Source organism: Pseudoliparis swirei, unplaced genomic scaffold, assembly GCF_029220125.1.
Source record: "Pseudoliparis swirei isolate HS2019 ecotype Mariana Trench unplaced genomic scaffold, NWPU_hadal_v1 hadal_30, whole genome shotgun sequence".
In the NCBI taxonomy this organism is placed as follows: Eukaryota; Metazoa; Chordata; class Actinopteri; order Perciformes; family Liparidae; genus Pseudoliparis; species Pseudoliparis swirei.
The window spans coordinates 320674-338565 of record NW_026613266.1 but is presented as its reverse complement, the minus strand read 5'-3'; the positions used below and the strand labels follow the sequence as shown (position 1 = coordinate 338565).

The window sequence follows — 17892 nt, the reverse complement described above, 5'->3', positions numbered from 1 at the left end:
AAGGGGGGGAAAAGGGCTGGGCAGGGGGGAAAGGGGAAAAGGGGGAAAAGGGGGAAGGAAGGGGGAAAGGGAGGGGAGGGGAAAGGAAGGGCGGGTTGGGAGGGGGAAGGAAGGAAAGGGGGGGAGGGGGAAAGGGGGGAAAAGGGCAGGGGGGGGGTAGGAAGGAACTTTTAGGGGGCCCCCCCACGGGGTCAAAAAAATTTTCTTGGGCCTTGGGCAGGGGGAAAAAGGGGTCTAGGGTTGAGAACGGGGTCAAAGGAAAGGGTTTGGGGGGGGTCCCGGGGGGGGCCAGGGCCTTTGGGGCAGGGGTGGGAAGGGGCCCCTAGGGCCCCCCGGGGGGGGGTCCCCAAGGAAGGGCCAGGGCCGGGGAAAGGGGTAAAAGAAGGGGGTCTGGGCCGAAAAAAAAGGGCAAAGGAAGGGGTCCCCAGGGCCCGGGACGGGTCCCAAGGAAGGGCTTAAGGGGGTGGGACGGCAAAGGAAGGGTTCAGGGGGTGGGCAGGGGTCAAGGAAGGGGCTAGGGCCTGGGGCAAGGGGCAAAAGGGGCCTAGGGCTGGGGCAGGGGTCAAAGGGGGGCTTAGGGTTCAGACGGGGCAAAGGAAGGGGTCCTGGGGCCTGGGACGAGGTAAGGAAGGGTCCTAGGGCCTGGGCAGGAGGTCAAAAGGAAGGCTTGGGCCTGGGGCAGGGGTAAGGAAGGGCTTAGGGCTTGGGGGCAGGGGTCAAAGGGAAGGGGCTTAGGGCCCGGCGGGGCAAAGGGGGAAAGGGTTCAGGGTTGGGCAGGGGGCAAAGGGGGAAAAGGGCTCGGGTTCGGGCAGGGGCAAGGAAGGGGTTCCAGGGTTCCCCGGGGCAAAGGGAAGGGTTTAGGGACCCCGGGGCAAAGGGGGAAAGGGTTCAGGGTGGCAGGGTAAGGAAGGGGTCCTAGGGCCTGGGGCGGGGGATCTTAAACCCCTAAACAAGGGGGAGGACGACGGGGAAGGGTTCACTGAGGGAACTGAACAGACGAAAACAAGTCGGGTGTCCTTATTCCCGTTCCCGGGGTTCACTTTACACCTTTGCCGTGATGGCCCCGGCCCCCCGGGGATTCTTTTTTCGGGGGATTCCCCTTTTTTCCGGCTGTATTCCCCATTTTTAAACGGGATTCCTTTTTTTACAGGCCCCCGGAACCCCTTTCAGGGGTTTCCCATTTAAGCTGGGGTTTTTTTTTACGGGGTGATTCCTTTTTTTATAGTTTCTTTATTTCCAGGGGGGTGATCTTTTTGCCGTTTTTTGGGGAAAAGGGGTGTATTCGGGAAAGGAACTTTTTTTTACAGGGTGGAAACCAAACAAAAACACTTTTTTTACAGGGGTGTATTTTTGATTTCGGGACTTTATTTAAGGGGATTCTTTCCCTTCCCCTCAAGGGCCCCAATTGGGCAGGGAAGGGAAAATCGGGTTTGGGGAGGGGTCAAGGGGAAACCCTTTTAAAGGGGTTTTTTAAAGGGGCAAAAATTAAACTTCCATCCAAAGGAATCTTTCCTTCTCGGGGGGGTTTAAATCCCCACCTCGGAGATTTTTCGGAAGGGCCCCTTTTGGGCCGGGGAGATGGGAAGGGGTTGGGGTTTTGGGAGGGGCCAAAGGAAGGGTCCCAGGGTTGGGGGGGGCCAAAGGAAAGGGGGGTTTTTGGGTTCCAGGGGTCAAAGGAAAGGCCTAGGGCCCAAAGGGGGAAGGGAAAACCACCAAAGGGAAGGGAAAAGGGGGGGTTGGGAGGGGGGGAAAGGGGCTTTACCCCGGGGGGGGTCCCGGGAAGGGGTCCTCCAGGGTTGGGGGGGGTCAAGGGAAAGGGTTTTGGGTCTCGGGAGGGGGGCAAGGGAAAAAAATCCAAAAAGGGTTGGGAAGGGGAAAGGAAGGGGCAGGGTCCCGGGGCGGGGCCAAAAAGGGGGTTTAGGGGGGCAGGGAAAGGAAGGGTTTTACCCGGGCAGGGGCAAAAGGGGGCTCCACCGGGAGGGGCCCAAATCCTGGGGGCCCCCGGGGAGGGGTCAAGGGAAGGGGAGGGCTCGGGGAGGGGAAAGGGAAAACCTCAGGGTCCCAGGGGTAAAGGAAGGGGCCACTGGGATAAGGAAGGTCCACTGGGATAAAGGAAGGGGCCCCTAGGGCTCGGGAAGGTTTTAAAATTTCAAGGGGTTTCAAGGGTTTTAAGGAAGGGGCCATCCCCATAAAGGAAAGGGGTTTGGGTTTTTAGGGGCAAAACCACCCGGGGGGGGGCAAGGAAGGGCCAGGGGTAAAAAAATAAGGGAAGGTCTTCTATCCCACAAAAAAAAAAAGGGGTTTCTATAAATTTCAAGGAAAGGGTTTACCTCCCCGACAAAAATTTAAACCTGGGGGGAATAAAATTCACCTTTTTTTGGGTAAAATTTAGGGGTTTCCCTCAAAAAATTCTTAATTTTAAAAAAAGGGGAAAAAATTCACCTGGGCCAAAAATTTTAAGGGAAATTTTCTGGGTGGGAAGGGGGAAGGAAAGGGCTCAGGGTCCGGGGGAAGGAAGGGGCCCAGGGGCCCCGGGGGGGTAAAGGGAAAAGGGCCCTAGGGGTGGGCACGATCCGGGAAGGGGCCCGGGGCCCCGGGAAGGGGGGGAAAAGGGGTTTGGGGGGGCGGGGTGGAAGGGGCTTTATCTCCCGGGGCCCGGGGGAAAGGAAGGGGGTTTAGGGGGGGGAAGGGAAAAGGGAAGGGGTCACCTCCAAGAGGTCCAAGGAATCTTAGGGCGCCGGAGGAGATGGCGGGGCCGAGGTAGCGTGGGTTAGGGATGTCCAGGTGTGCATACGAGTGAGGCCTGGAGAGAGCACAACCGTTCAAGAAAACACCAAAGAAGAAGAGCGGCGATGGAGGCGGAGCGTCAGTCTTACCCCAGAGCGGCGTGGCCCTGAACCTCGATCACATCCAGAGAGTTGAAGTAGGTCACGAACAGGTAGGGCTCTCGGTAGGCTGCAAGACAAAGGTCAGAAGAGACGTTAGGAAGGAACAGGAAGTCACGAGTCACCGAACGAGAGCCAACGTGTTAGGAAGGGACAGAAAACGACGAGTCACCGAACGAGAGCGGCAGGCGGCTCCACCGGATGTCCTCACTCCTGTTCCTGCGGCCGTACGCGTCCACGAAGACACCGAACTCTGCAGGAGGAAACACCGTCAGGAATGTCCTCCAGGACTACAGGAATGTCCACTAGGACTACAGGAATGTCCACTAGGACTACAGGAATGTCCTCTAGGACTACAGGAATGTTTCAAGTTTCAAGTTTCAAGTTTCAAGTTTTTATTGTCACATCCCCTTTTATACAAGTATAATCGGTTTGTGAAATTCTTATGTGCAAAACACCCGACAGCAGTAGCAGACTAAAAAAAAAGAATAAGAGTGAGAATAAACTATACAATATCCACACACAAAAAGAAGAAAGTATTAACAATATATATATAAAACAATGTAATAGAATATACATCATGACAATATATATATATAAAACAATGTAATAAAATACACTTTTTTGAGACAATATATATATATATATGTATATACATACAATATATATATACAATATATATATATATAAAACAATGTAATAAAATATACACCATGGCCATAGATATTCACAGAATATGTTCTGGTGTATAGTGTTAATGAGGGTCTCAGTCCTTGTTCAGCAGCCTGATGGCCTGACTGAAGAAGCTGTCCCTCAGTCTGTTTGTGCGACACTTGATACTGCGGTATCGCCTGCCTGACGGTAGAAGGGTGAACAGTTTGTGGCCGGGGTGGTTATTGTCTTTCATCATCCGTTTGGCCCTGGCCACACCGCTGGTGTATATGTCCAGGATGGAGGAAGCTCACCTCCAACGATGTACTAGCCGACCGCACCACCTCTGTAGTGCCCCACGCTCCAGGGCGGTGCAGTTCCTACCAGACGGTGATGCAACCTGTCAGAACACTCTCGATGGTACTGGTGTAGAATGATCTGAGGATGCGGGGGCCATGTTGAATTTCCTCAGTCGCCTAAGGAAATACAGGCGTTGTTGGGCCCTTTTCACCACGTGAGTGGTGTGCGTGGTCCATGTGAGGTCCTCGGAGATGTGCATGCCGAGGAACTTGAAGCTGCTGACCCTCTCTACTGCAACTCCGTCTATGGAGATGGGGTGTGCTCTCCTCTCCGCTTCCTGTAGTCCACGATCAGCTCCTTGGTCTTCTTGGCGTTGTGGACGAGGCTGCTCTCCTGGCACCACTGTACCAGTGTTCCAACCTCCTCCCTATAGACTGTCTCGTCGTGTGGGTGATCAGCCCCAACACTGTTGTGTCGTCAGCAAACTTGATGATGACGTTGGAGCTGTGCATGGCCGTGCAGTCGTGGGTGTACAGGAGTAGAGGAGGGCTCAACACGCATCCCTGAGGGGCTCCGTGTTGAGGGTCAGCGGCTCTGAGGTGGTACCGCCATCCTCACCACCTGGCGGCGGCCCGACAGGAAGTCAGTATCCAGCTGCACATGGTAGAGTGCAGGCCTAGACCTCTGAGCTTGGTGTCGAGCTTGGCGGGAACAATAGTGTTGAACGCTGAGCTGTAGTCCACAACCAGCATTCGCACAAACAGTTCCTCCCTCCAGGTGGGAAAGGGCGGTGAGTGCCATGGCAGTGCGTCGTCGGTGGATCTGTTTTGACGATATGCAAATTGCCATGGGTCCAGCGTGGCAGGCAACATGGAACAAATGAAGTCCTTGACCAACCTCTCAAGCATTTACTGACAATCGAGGTGAGGGCTACGGGTCTCCAGTCATTCAGGCAGGTTACCTTGGGGTGTTTGGGGACAGGCACAATGGTGGACATCTTGAAGCTCTCAGGAACAACAGCCTGGGACAGGGAGAGGTTGAAGATGTCTGCGAAGACTCCTGCCAACTGGTCTGCACATGCTCTGAGGGCGCGCCGGGATGTGGTCGGGACCTGCCGCCCGGATGTCCACCCGCTTGAAGGCTCTGCGCACGTCAGCCTCTGAGATGATCAGCAGGCTGGTCTCCTCGGCGGCGCTGCCTTGCGGGCTGCCGTCACGTCGAACCGAGCAAAGAATGTATTTAGCTCGCCTGGGAGGAGGTAGAGGAGTTCTCTTCACCGCTGGTTCTCCCTCTGAAGTCCGTGATTGTCTGTAGCCCTTCCACACACCTCTCACGTCATGGCTCTTGAGCTTTTCCTCCACCTTGTTCCTGAACTCCCGCTGGCAGAGCCGATGGTCTTCGGAGGTCGTGGGGCTCTTTTGTATTCCGCCATATTCCCGAGTCAACGGCGGTGTTACGCGGCGGAGTGCAGCGAACATCGCCATTTATCCACGGTTTCTGGTTGGGATAAATCCGAACCGACTTGGTAGGAACAACGTCATCTATGCATTTCTTGATGAACCCGGTGACTGAGGGCGTACTCACTGACGTTGTTGTCCCGCGACCCTGAACACATCCCAGTCAGCACGCTCAAAACAGTCCTGTAGCATAGACTCGATTGGTCCGACCAGCATTGCACTTCCTTCACAGCGATTGGTTGCTGCTTAAGCTTCTGCCTGTAGGCGGGGAGTAGTTGGATGGAGCGGTGGTCCGATTTGCGAGCGGTGGGCGGAGGAGGGCTTTGTATCCATCCGGAAGGAGTGTAGCAGTGGTCGAGAATCCGCTCCCCAGCGTGTTGCTTGTTATGTGTTGGTAGAACCGGAGAACTTTCTTCAGGTTCGCTTTGTTGAAGTCCCCATACAATGAAAGCAGCCTCGGGTGTGCCGACTCCTGCTCGCTGATCGCCCGTAGAGTTCCTTCAGCGCTATGGCGTGTTAGCTTGAGGCGGAATGTACACAGCAGTTACGGTGACTGCTGTAAACTCCCGTAGCCAGAATGGTCGACACATGAGCATTAGGTACTCCAGGTCCGGGGAACAGAACGACTTGAGTATGTACATGACTTTGGTTGCACCAAGATCTGTTTATCATGAGACATACCCCCCTCCACGATCTTTACCAGAGAGAGTCTTTGTTCTGTCCAGCGCGGTGGACGGAAAATCCTGCCGGCTCGATGGCTGTCGGTAACCTCCTCCGACATCCATGTCTCCGTAAGGCAGATGATGCAGTTGTCCTTAGTTTCGGTGGAATTGAATACGAGCCTGTAGCTCGCATAGCTTATTGTCCAAAGACTGTACATTTGCCAGTAAAATGGTGGGTAGTGGGGTCGATTGGCTCGACGTCTCAGCCTAACCAGCACGCCAGCTCGCTCCTCCGTCGGCGACGTTTGCGTGAGATCGCGCCTAAAATGGACGGAGATAGTTCCGCTACTGTTCCTGGCGGGACGTCCGAGTAAGAGTTGAAAAACTCTGGTAGGCGGCGAGCAACTGCCGATCCAATCTCCAGAAGTGTGCATCTGTCGTACGTTAACTGGCTGCTAACGTTTTGTGCAAAAATAGTCGCAATAAGAAGAATAAATAACAAAAAACTACTACAAAATCCGGGAGCTCGCAACACAGCAGCCATCACGTACGGCGCCATATTATAGATGACATTCCTCTATGACTACAGGAATGTCCTCTAGGACAACAGGAATGTCCACTAGGACTACAGGAATGTCCTCTAGGACTACAGGAATGTCCTCTATGACTACAGGAATGTCCACTAGGACTACAGGAATGTCCACTAGGACTACAGGAATGTCCTCTAGGACTACAGGAATGTCTCTTGGACTACAGGAATGTCCTCTAGGACTACAGGAATGTCCACTAGGACTACAGGAATGTCCTCTTGGACAACAGGAATGTCCACTAGGACTACAGGAATGTCTCTTGGACTACAGGAATGTCCTCTAGGACTACAGGAATGTCTCTTGGACAACAGGATTGTCCACTAGGACTACAGGAATGTCCACTAGGACTACAGGAATGTCCTCTAGGACTACAGGAATGTCTCTTGGACAACAGGATTGTCCACTAGGACTACAGGAATGTCCACTAGGACTACAGGATTGTCCACTAGGACTACAGGAATGTCCTCTAGGACTACAGGAATGTCTCTTGGACAACAGGAATGTCCACTAGGACTACAGGAATGTCCTCTAGGACTACAGGAATGTCCACTAGGACTACAGGAATGTCTCTTGGACTACAGGAATGTCCTCTAGGACTACAGGAATGTCTCTTGGACAACAGGATTGTCCACTAGGACTACAGGAATGTCCACTAGGACTACAGGATTATCCACTAGGACTACAGGAATGTCCTCTAGGACTACAGGAATGTCTCTTGGACAACAGGAATGTCCACTAGGACTACAGGAATGTCAACTAGGACTACAGGAATGTCCACTAGGACAACAGGAATATCCTCTAGGACTACAGGAATGTCTCTTGGACTACAGGAATGTCCACTAGGACTACAGGAATGTCCTCTAGGACTACAGGAATGTCTCTTGGACTACAGGAATGTCCACTAGGACTACAGGAATGTCCTCTAGGACTACAGGAATGTCTCTTGGACTACAGGAATGTCCACTAGGACTACAGGAATGTCCTCTAGGACTACAGGAATGTCCACTAGGACTACAGGAATGTCCACTAGGACTACAGGAATGTCCTCTAGGACTACAGGAATGTCCTCTAGGACTACAGGAATGTCTCTTGGACTGATCGTAGGTCTCACCGTGGAAACAGAGCAGGTACTCGTCCTTCTGTGGCGCCATGGTGACCTGGATGATGGAGATGGGGAAGCTGTGGGAGGACGCGGCGAAGACGGCCGACGCCAGCGTCACGTCGTTTTTATCCAGATATTCTGGACAAAGTAAAGAAATGCTGAGTCAGCTGCTTCGGTGTAGAACCCTGGAGACACGCCTCCATATGCACGCAGCAGCAGGCTGGCGGCGGTACCGACCTTCCAGCACATACTGCTTCATCTCCATCTCGTAGAACTTGTTGGTGCCGATGATGATGCTGTAGCCCGTGAAGTGGATGCAGCTGCAGGGCTCCGACGTCTCAATCTCCTGCAAATACACACATATATATTATAACATATAGAGAATAATAGATCTACCTTCAGAGCATTTCTTAGTGTCTTCCTGAGTGCTGTGATGATTAAACTCTGGAGCCGCTCACCTTCCTGATGCAGAACTTGTTCAGGCTCTCGTTGAGCCGGAGGATGGTGATCTTATTGGACATCGCGGCACAGATACACGTCCCATTGTCAATCTGAGGACACAACACACGGCACATTGCCTGCAGCTGACGCTCAGCTCGTGGAGGGGGAGGGGGAGGGGGAGGAGGAGGAGGAGGAGGAGGAGGTCTGCTCTACCTTTCCAGAGGAGAAGAGGTGGCATCCCTTCACGGTCTCAAAGATGAAGGGGTTGAGGTCCGGCTGAGCCGGGAGATGAGACTGAGACAGAGACTGCTTCACCTTCTTGATCTCCACCAGACACAAGGCCCGGTCCTCTCCTGAGGACACACACACCACGCACTGTCACATGGGCGCACACACACACACACACACACACAGTCACACACACACACAGTCACACACACACAGTCACACACAGTCACACACACACAGTCACACACACACAGTCACACACACACAGTCACACACACACACAGTCACACACACACAGTCACACACACATACACACAGTCACACACACACAGTCACACACACACACACACACACAGTCACACACACACAGTCACACACACACACACACAGTCACACACACACACACAGTCACACACACATACAGTCACACACACACAGTCACACACACACACAGTCACACACAGTCACACACACACAGTCACACACACACAGTCACACACACACAGTCACACACACACATAGTCACACACACAGTCACACACACATACAGTCACACAGTCTCACACACACAGTCTCACACACACACAGTCACACACACATAGTCACACAGTCTCACACACACACAGTCACACACACACACACAGTCACACACACATTATCGGACGCTTTAAGGTGGAGGAAAGCTCGATTTCACCTCCACCCCTAATTTCAAAACAGGAACTACATCAAATAGTTGTTTGTCTAGAATAATAATTGATTACAAACAGCTCCAGTGTCGATGCAGAATAAATAAATGACCTCTATCCACACATCAGTATAATAGGAGTATCATGTGGTCCAGATCGTGGACTGACCCGTGATCATCAGCAGCTTATCCAGATCCTTGAGGATCTGGATCTGGAAGACGGAGGTCATCCCGGGGATGTGGGTCAGAGAGTTCTTGATGACGTTCAGAGCGTACAGACCCTCCTCAGAGCCCACCAGCACCACCTGAGGAAGAGGAGGCCGCCAGAGCTCAACCAGCGAAGCACGCAGAGCGACCCGAGCGGCGGCCCGAGCGCCTGTACCTGGTCGGTGAGCGGCAGCGTGCAGTTGATGTCCAGACGGTCGTCGCCCTCCAGCTTCAGCAGAGAATTACCCAGAAGTTTCTAACAAGACAAGAAGCAGAGCGAGCAGAGCTCAGGTGAGGCCGCGCTTCAACCAATCAGCTGCCGAGAGCGAGAGGAGCGGTGAGGACGACGGCAACTCGAACACAGGCACGACGGCGCCACTTCTTTGTCGTCTTTGTCACTGATGTGCAGTCATCACGTGTTCAGGTGGGGGTTTCAATACCTCTGGCCATGTTGTGTATTGGGAGGCAACAGATAGACAATTGCAGATGGAATTTTAAAATGCATATCTAGATAAAGAACAAGGCGGCTTTTGGAAAAGCGGACATATAGTTGAGAGATAATGCAAAACTATTTCCAAGAGCCATTTATCAAAGAGTGAGAGTGATGGGAAAGTGCTCCTAAAACAGCAATAAACACACAATAAACACACAATAAACACACCACACGAGCAGAAGGCTGCAAACGTGTGTGCAGGTCTCATGAAGACGGACTGCATGCATCACACGGCATATGCCACCAGCCCAGAGGTCACAGCAGGTCATCCACATCCATGCAGCATGTACGGGTCCATGTGTGTGTGTGTGTACTCCTCACTCCGCCCCCGGCTCAGTGTCTGCAGACAGGTGTGTTCAGCTACTGCATGCCTACTGTACCTGAACCAGAGGGGAAAGGTTCTTCTGTCTTTGAGAAGCAGCTGCCTACAACATGATGCCCACAGTGGAGCACAACAAACGATGACAACACAAGTAGAACACGAGGATGTTGACAACATGCAGAGAGAAAGAAGAGGGGAGAGAAAAGCAAGTGAAGGCACCGATGATGGAGGCGTCCAGCACATCCAGTCTTCACACAGAACAGGTACAAAGCTACTCCATGAAAGGAGAAGTCTTTCTTCAGAAGCAGCTCAGACCGTGAACCCAAACCGACCCGACGAGCAAACGGCGACACGGCGTCAATACTCACAGCGTCAGAGTCCAGCTTGTCTCGGGAGCCGCGGCCGCCGGCCACCACCGACTCCAGAACCGCCACCCAGCGCTGCTTGTCCGGGAAGCTGGGCGCCATAAAGAACACGGCCTGGCCGGGCCAGCAGGTGGTGAAGGGGTGGGACTCCAGCTTCAACACGTAGGGGATGTCTACACACACACACACACACGGACACACACACACACACACACACACACGGACACACACATGGACACACACACACGGACACACACACGGACACACACACACACACACACACACACACACACACACACAGACACACGGACACACACACACGGATACACACACACGGACACACACACGGATACACACACACACACACAGAGACACACACACACACACGGACACACACACACACACGGACACACACACACATACACACAGACACACGGACACACACACACACGGACACACACACACGGACACGGACACACACACACATGGACACACACACACGGACACACACACGCACACGGACACACACACAGACTGAAGCTTGAAAACAGCTTAATTTCACTGCTGAGCAGAAGTGTCCACTACTTGTTGTCTTTTCAGATGAAAACATGAAGATTGGACAGGATGAGGATCTGATGGAACATTTGGAGGGCGATGCACTCAGATCCTCCAATGGGCTCAGAGCAGCAGGGTGAGGTCCTGATCCAGTACCTGACTTGGCGGTGTTGATGAGCTCCGAGGCTCCGACCGCTCCGTGAACGGTCACCTCTCCGTCCGGCAGGCAGAGCTCAAACTCCTCCTCCATCTGGACGTAGTCTAGCAGAAGGAAGAGCACACGTTGGTCTTGGTCTCCATGGTGATCGGAGGGGCATGTTTCCACACTGATGAAGCACCTTCTCTGGGCTCCGTCTCATAGATGGACACCTTGGTTCCATCCAGCACCACATACTTCCTCTCCCAGCCTTGCTGACCACGCTTGGCATTTCTGTGAGCAAACACACAGCACCGTCAGAAGGCTGCCACCAACAACAACAACGCGCGGCACGGCGGCGGCAGAGTTACCGCGGCTGCTTCATCCATCCCTCCAGGCGGACGTGCCCGCTGGCCTCTTTGACCTGCAGCGCCGGGGAGCCGGCCTTCTCTCTGCACAGGGCCTCCGAGAAGTGCGCGGCGTACTCGGCGGGCAGCCCGCAGGTGGCCGGGAGACACGGGGAGCACTTGGGGTGACACAGGGTGTGGCACTCTACAACAAAACAAGGCTTCATTCAGAGGAGGCCGGCTCTCCAGACTCGGCGCGGCAGCGACACTCACCGAGACACGTGGCGGCCTGCCGGCCAAAGTGCGCCGTGTCCAGGCACACGGCGCACTTGGCCGCCCTCATGTTGAGGCCCACGGTGAAGCGGTGAGGGATGTTGTGATGCATTCTCTCTTTCACGCGACGGCCAAACTCTGCAAAAACAAGAGAAGAAGAAGTGGGCGGGGCTAGGAGTTACTGGAGAAACTTGACACCGCAACATTGTGAATATTAATCGTGAGATTAAGGTTTTCTCCAGTCCGCATGGGGTAACTTGAATAATAAAGATATATTCAAGTATTACTCATATAACTAGAATGGGCACTCGGTAGAGCGCATACCTTCGCATATCACAAGATTGGGCATTGAATTATGAACATTTTGGCATTAGTTGCATGCCAATTGGACAAAAATGTATCGTGCTATGGTAACAAAAAGATTTTGACCTTTCCTTGACCTTTGACCCGATTGATCCCAAAATCTAATCAAATGGTCCCCGGATAATAACCAATCATCCCACCAAATTTCATGCGATTCGGTTCAATACTTTTTGAGTTCTGCGAATAACACGCATACAAATAAATAAATAAATAAATAAATAAATACACGGCGATCAAAACATAACCTTCCGCATTTTCAATGCGAAGGTAATAAGTCATGCCAATGACCAAAGCATTACAATGGTTCTGGGTGAGAAGCTGTCCAACCATGACTCCAGGAAAGAGGAGTCAGACCTTTCAGCCGGCTCGAGGACGTGGTGCGATATGAGCATGTGCAGGAGGACATGGTGGTGATGAACATGTGTAGGAGGACGTGGTGGAGATGAACATGTGCAGGAGGACGTGGTGGAGATGAACATGTGTAGGAGGACGTGGTGGAGATGAACATGTGTAGGAGGACGTGGTGGAGATGAACATGTGTAGGAGGACGTGGTGGAGATGAACATGTGTAGGAGGACATGGTGGAGATGAACATGTGTAGGAGGACATGGTGGAGATGAACATGTGTAGGAGGACGTGGTGGAGATGAACATGTGTAGGAGGACATGGTGGAGATGAACATGTGTAGGAGGACGTGGTGGAGATGAACATGTGTAGGAGGACATGGTGGAGATGAACATGTGTAGGAGGACGTGGTGGAGATGAACATGTGTAGGAGGACATGGTGGAGATGAACATGTGTAGGAGGACGTGGTGGAGATGAACATGTGTAGGAGGACATGGTGGAGATGAACATGTGTAGGAGGACGTGGTGGAGATGAACATGTGTAGGAGGACGTGGTGGAGATGAACATGTGTAGGAGGACATGGTGGAGATGAACATGTGTAGGAGGACATGGTGGAGATGAACATGTGTAGGAGGACATGGTGGAGATGAACATGTGTAGGAGGACATGGTGGAGATGAACATGTGTAGGAGGACATGGTGGAGATGAACATGTGTAGGAGGACATGGTGGAGATGAACATGTGTAGGAGGACATGGTGGAGATGAACATGTGTAGGAGGACATGGTGGAGATGAACATGTGTAGGAGGACATGGTGGAGATGAACATGTGCAGGAGGACGTGGTGGAGATGAACATGTGCAGGAGGACGTGGTGGAGATGAACATGTAGGAGGACGTGGTGGAGATGAACATGTGTAGGAGGACATGGTGGAGATGAACATGTGCAGGAGGACGTGGTGGAGATGAACATGTGCAGGAGGACGTGGTGGAGATGAACATGTGTAGGAGGACATGGTGGAGATGAACATGTGTAGGAGGACATGGTGGAGATGAACATGTGCAGGAGGACGTGGTGGAGATGAACATGTGTAGGAGGACGTGGTGGACATGAACATGTGTAGGAGGACATGGTGGAGATGAACATGTGTAGGAGGACGTGGAGATGAACATGTGCAGGAGGACGTGGTGGAGATGAACATGTGTAGGAGGACATGGTGGAGATGAACATGTGCAGGAGGACGTGGTGGAGATGAACATGTGCAGGAGGACGTGGTGGAGATGAACATGTGTAGGAGGACATGGTGGAGATGAACATGTGTAGGAGGACGTGGTGGAGATGAACATGTGCAGGAGGACGTGGTGGAGATGAACATGTGTAGGAGGACATGGTGGAGATGAACATGTAGGAGGACGTGGTGGAGATGAACATGTGTAGGAGGACGTGGTGGAGATGAACATGTGTAGGAGGACGTGGTGGAGATGAACATGTGTAGGAGGACATGGTGGAGATGAACATGTGTAGGAGGACATGGTGGAGATGAACATGTGTAGGAGGACGTGGTGGAGATGAACATGTGTAGGAGGACATGGTGGAGATGAACATGTGTAGGAGGACGTGGTGGAGATGAACATGTGTAGGAGGACGTGGTGGAGATGAACATGTGTAGGAGGACGTGGTGGAGATGAACATGTGTAGGAGGACGTGGTGGATATGAGCTCATGCATGTGAGAGGACACACCGTGGGGACTGCTAACTTACTTTCAAAGGTCACCCTCCTCTTTTCTGTGAGGAGCGCAGAGGAAACAGAAAGGAGAGCGGTCTAACGAGAGCTCCGTGGACAGGAAGGCGTCACAAAGCCAACGCGTCACGGTCCGCATGAGGCCTGCAGGAGGGAGTCCCATGTGGCGCTGCCACAGGAGAACCTCTCTTACTTCACACTGATCTGGAGTTCAGGCCACGCTCAGGTTCCACACGCCGCTCCGGGTCCTCCTGGCTTTCCCCGTGTGTGAGACTCACCTTCAGGCGTGGAGGTCTCCTTGCAGCGGGTGGAGGGGTTCAGCAGGCTGCTGGGGTCGGGTTGGTGTTCTGGGGACTTGACGATGGCCGACATGAGGATTTGATGTCGAGCCTGGGCCGGCGTGGAAGGAGCCGCGTGTTCCTGGGCTTTGAAATGAGCCGCTGTGTTCCCACCAACAAACAACAACAAACAGGACATCAGCTATGAAGACGGCCCTGAAACATCCCACTGCTCCCACTGGGACCGACCCTCTTCTCGGAGGGAGCGGAGCTCCATCCTCATCTTCTGCAGCGCCTCCTCCAGGTCGGCGCATCTCGAGCGCTCCTTCTCAAACGCCAGTTTCATGTCCCCGTACTGCAGAGGAAGCGCCGGCTGCGCCTGTGGAGCCAGCGCCCCGTTGGTCGTGGTTCCCACATCCTCCCGACGCCGTCCGAATATACCCTGCTGGGAGAGGGAGTTACCAACACCAGGCGATCAATCAAAAGGCTCCAAGTCGTCGGAGGATCCCAGACCTTCTTTTTCTTGGTGGGCTGGTCCATTTTGGCTTGGAGGAAGTCGATGAGTTTGGTCTGCTGGGAGATCGTCCCCTCCATCTTCACCTTCTCATGGGAGTAGACAGCCTAGAGGAAGGAAACCCGACCTTCAGACAAGGGAACGCCTCTCGAGAGCATCCTAGTGAATTCCCTTGGAGCACACATGAATGTGGCTCTTCCCCGAGCTGCCTCGTCACTCCTCTAACTGTCCCTTGGCTGTATTCCAGCTGCAAAGGGATTTGATGGAGAACCTGTATATTCTCCAGCTGGTACTCCAAGTCGGTCCTCTCGGTCTTGAGCATGTCGGTCTGGTCCAGGGCGTCCTGCAGGCCTTGGGTCAGACGGAAGATGTGGCTCTTCTGGAGGTCCATCTGCTGCTGCAGCTTCCCTTGCTGCGGGACACCAGACCGTTGGCTCAATTCTCTTTGAAATGAATGAGTTCTTGGAGAAAAGTGTGAATGGAATGACGAGGCTGGTTTCTACCTCCTCCATCAGCCTCTGTTTCAGCTCTCTCTCCGTCTCCAGTTTCTGCTGTAAGCTGCGGGCGTTCATCTCCAGCATGGCGTGCTTCTTCTCCAGATCGTGGAGCTGGAGGAACAGGCGAGTCCACGTTAACCGGTTCAAGCTGCACCTCCACCGAGGTGTTTCCAGCGAGAGGAAGCGAGCTCCCCGGCGCTCACCGTGTCAGACAGACTCTCGGCCTTCAGCCTCTGCTCCTTCAAGGCCTGCTGCAAGGCCCCCATCTCCGTCTGGTGCTCTTTGACCGCCAGCTCCACGGCCCGGCGAGACTCCGTGCTGCGCTGGTCCGCCCGCAGCCTGAGACAGCCGCATGTTAGTGTGAGGCCGCGCCGCGCTCGCCACGCCGACCGCCGGGCACGCACCTGTTCTGCTTCTCGTTGTCCAGCAGTCTCTGCAGGTCTCTGGTGCGTCTCTCGGCTTGGCTTTTTTCGTCCTCCAAGGCGCCTCTCCACGCTTCCCACTGCCGCTCCTTCTCCAGCAGCTCGTCGTTGAGGGACTCCAGCTCCACCACCTGCTCCTCCAGCATGCTGCAGGTGGTCTTCAGCGTCTCCATGTTCTGGGAGGACGGTCAAGCGAAAGAGAACGTCTTTCAGGGGTTTGGGCGAAACCACGAGATTGTGAGTCGGCATTATGAGGCTTCATGATGAGAGGAATCACATTTGATCCAGCCTCTCGTCTTCTGTCACCTGTTTCTGGTTGTTGAGGTGCATCTCACGGTCAGCCACCTCCCTCCTCAGCCGGTCCACCTCCTGGCTGAGCTGCAGCTGGTCCTCCCTCTCATCCGACGCCTCGTCCAGCTGTTTGGACAGGTAGAAGTTCTGGCGGTTCAACTCGGCATTCTCCTGACTGAGCTGAGTGAGCTGCTCCTCCAGGTCCGTGATCACCTGAGAACAAACAGGTGGAGGTGTGAGCCCATCGAGGTGAACGCATCTGGTAAAAACCTACATCTTTACAAAGTGTACATTGAAGTTACTTCCAAAATGCCGCCAGGAAAACACTTATGATTATTGGTGAAATATGAAATAAGATCTCTTTGATGTTGTATTTGAAAGTTGAAGGAGGCCATTTGTTGAACATTCGTCCATCTCCATGTTCTAATGCTCTAATGGTGACCTTCAGAGTGACAGTAAGTCAAAGCGAAGGAAGCTTCCAACACGACATGATGGTGTCAACGCGGAGCAGGAAGCAGCATCAGCACTCACCGAGCAGCTGTCTCTCAAGGCGTCAAACTTGCGCTGAATTTCATCTCTGTGGTTCTGTGGGAAACAAGAGAACCCATGATGAACTGCATCAGACACAAGAGAAGAGGATTGTTCCAGACACCGGCGTCACGGGGGTTAGGAGCGCTCACCCTCAGGGCGTGGATCTCCTCCTCGGCCTCGGCGGTGGTCTCTTCCAGCTCCGTCTTGGCTTGTTGCAGCTGGCTCTCCAGGGCCAGACGTGCAGCCTGCAGGCTGCTGATCTGGGACTCGCGCTCCTGCAGGGAGAGGGTCAGCTCGGACACCTGCCTCTTGATCTCCATCTTCTCTTCTTCATGTTCCAGGCCCATCTGCAGCAAACAGGCGGTGAATGCCGTGTGCATCGCAGAGCCACTCAGACCTGAAGTGTTTGCATGTTCTGCATGTTTTAACCTCCACAAGGACGAGCTGGAGCCATTTGAGACACAGCGTTGAAACAAGCACAAACTTAGAAAACTCCATTCAGGCTTCTAGCACGTCGGAGAAGTCGCTTAGAGCACAGAGACCGGTCAGCAACTTTGTGAATGACTGAAATACCTCATTAAAGAGTCAAAGTCATTCAACTAAAAGGTGCAAATGTTTCCAATTGAATCTTTTTCTCTGACGGGGCGCTGAGAGGGCAGTACAGGAACAACAAAGTCAGAATATTAATAATAATAATAATAATAATAATAATAGTGGATGTCTTTCATTCTTGTTAAGACCAAAAACAGAATAATGTAAAACCGTAACAGTATTACAGAGATGGAACAATAGGTCTCATCTGAACGTACATGTGTGTGTGTGTGTGTAGGTAGAGATATGACAGGCAGCACACTCTCAAACGGGGTTTCAACCCATGGGACACATGTTGTCGGCTGTTGCAGCGACAGATGAAGACTGTTGCTCTGAGCCCCTCGAGTGGGTCAGTCCCTGAACCTGGAGCATCCGATCCAGCCTCACCTCCCTCAGCTTGCTCTCCAGCTCCAGCAGCCGGTTCCTCTTGGTCTGCTCCTGCTGGCTCATCTTCTCCAGGTGCTCCTCCAGTTTGGCGTTCTGGGCCTCCAGCTTGCCCGCCTGAGACTCCAGATAGAACTTCTGCTGTCGGAGCTCGGAGATCATCTCCTCTTGGGCTTTCCTGGCAGACACAAAGGGATGCGATAGCTTTGGCTGCGAGACGTCTTGCAGGAGCATT

At 53.2% G+C, this 17892-nt stretch overlaps 1 protein-coding gene across 1 annotated transcript in view; it reads right to left on the bottom strand.

Moving 5' to 3' along the window:
- Positions 1-514: 514 nt before the first annotated feature.
- The window catches only part of cita (citron rho-interacting serine/threonine kinase a), a 45977-nt gene continuing 28599 nt past the window's right edge, over positions 515-17892 (bottom strand). Inside the window, exons 21-48 of the mRNA XM_056410932.1 lie at positions 17661-17835; positions 16832-17029; positions 16683-16736; positions 16167-16364; positions 15843-16036; positions 15642-15777; positions 15445-15549; positions 15213-15353; positions 14941-15048; positions 14677-14869; positions 14428-14589; positions 11700-11837; positions 11451-11631; positions 11282-11373; positions 11100-11204; positions 10392-10561; positions 10082-10126; positions 9384-9464; positions 9171-9306; positions 8302-8441; positions 8106-8198; positions 7885-7993; positions 7657-7785; positions 3058-3138; positions 2877-2955; positions 2709-2803; positions 1539-1683; positions 515-521 (exon numbers count right to left, since the gene is read on the bottom strand). Coding sequence (XP_056266907.1) covers positions 515-521; positions 1539-1683; positions 2709-2803; positions 2877-2955; positions 3058-3138; positions 7657-7785; positions 7885-7993; positions 8106-8198; positions 8302-8441; positions 9171-9306; positions 9384-9464; positions 10082-10126; positions 10392-10561; positions 11100-11204; positions 11282-11373; positions 11451-11631; positions 11700-11837; positions 14428-14589; positions 14677-14869; positions 14941-15048; positions 15213-15353; positions 15445-15549; positions 15642-15777; positions 15843-16036; positions 16167-16364; positions 16683-16736; positions 16832-17029; positions 17661-17835 — 3490 coding nt within the window. The remainder of the gene's footprint in view (positions 522-1538; positions 1684-2708; positions 2804-2876; positions 2956-3057; positions 3139-7656; positions 7786-7884; positions 7994-8105; positions 8199-8301; positions 8442-9170; positions 9307-9383; positions 9465-10081; positions 10127-10391; positions 10562-11099; positions 11205-11281; positions 11374-11450; positions 11632-11699; positions 11838-14427; positions 14590-14676; positions 14870-14940; positions 15049-15212; positions 15354-15444; positions 15550-15641; positions 15778-15842; positions 16037-16166; positions 16365-16682; positions 16737-16831; positions 17030-17660; positions 17836-17892) is intronic.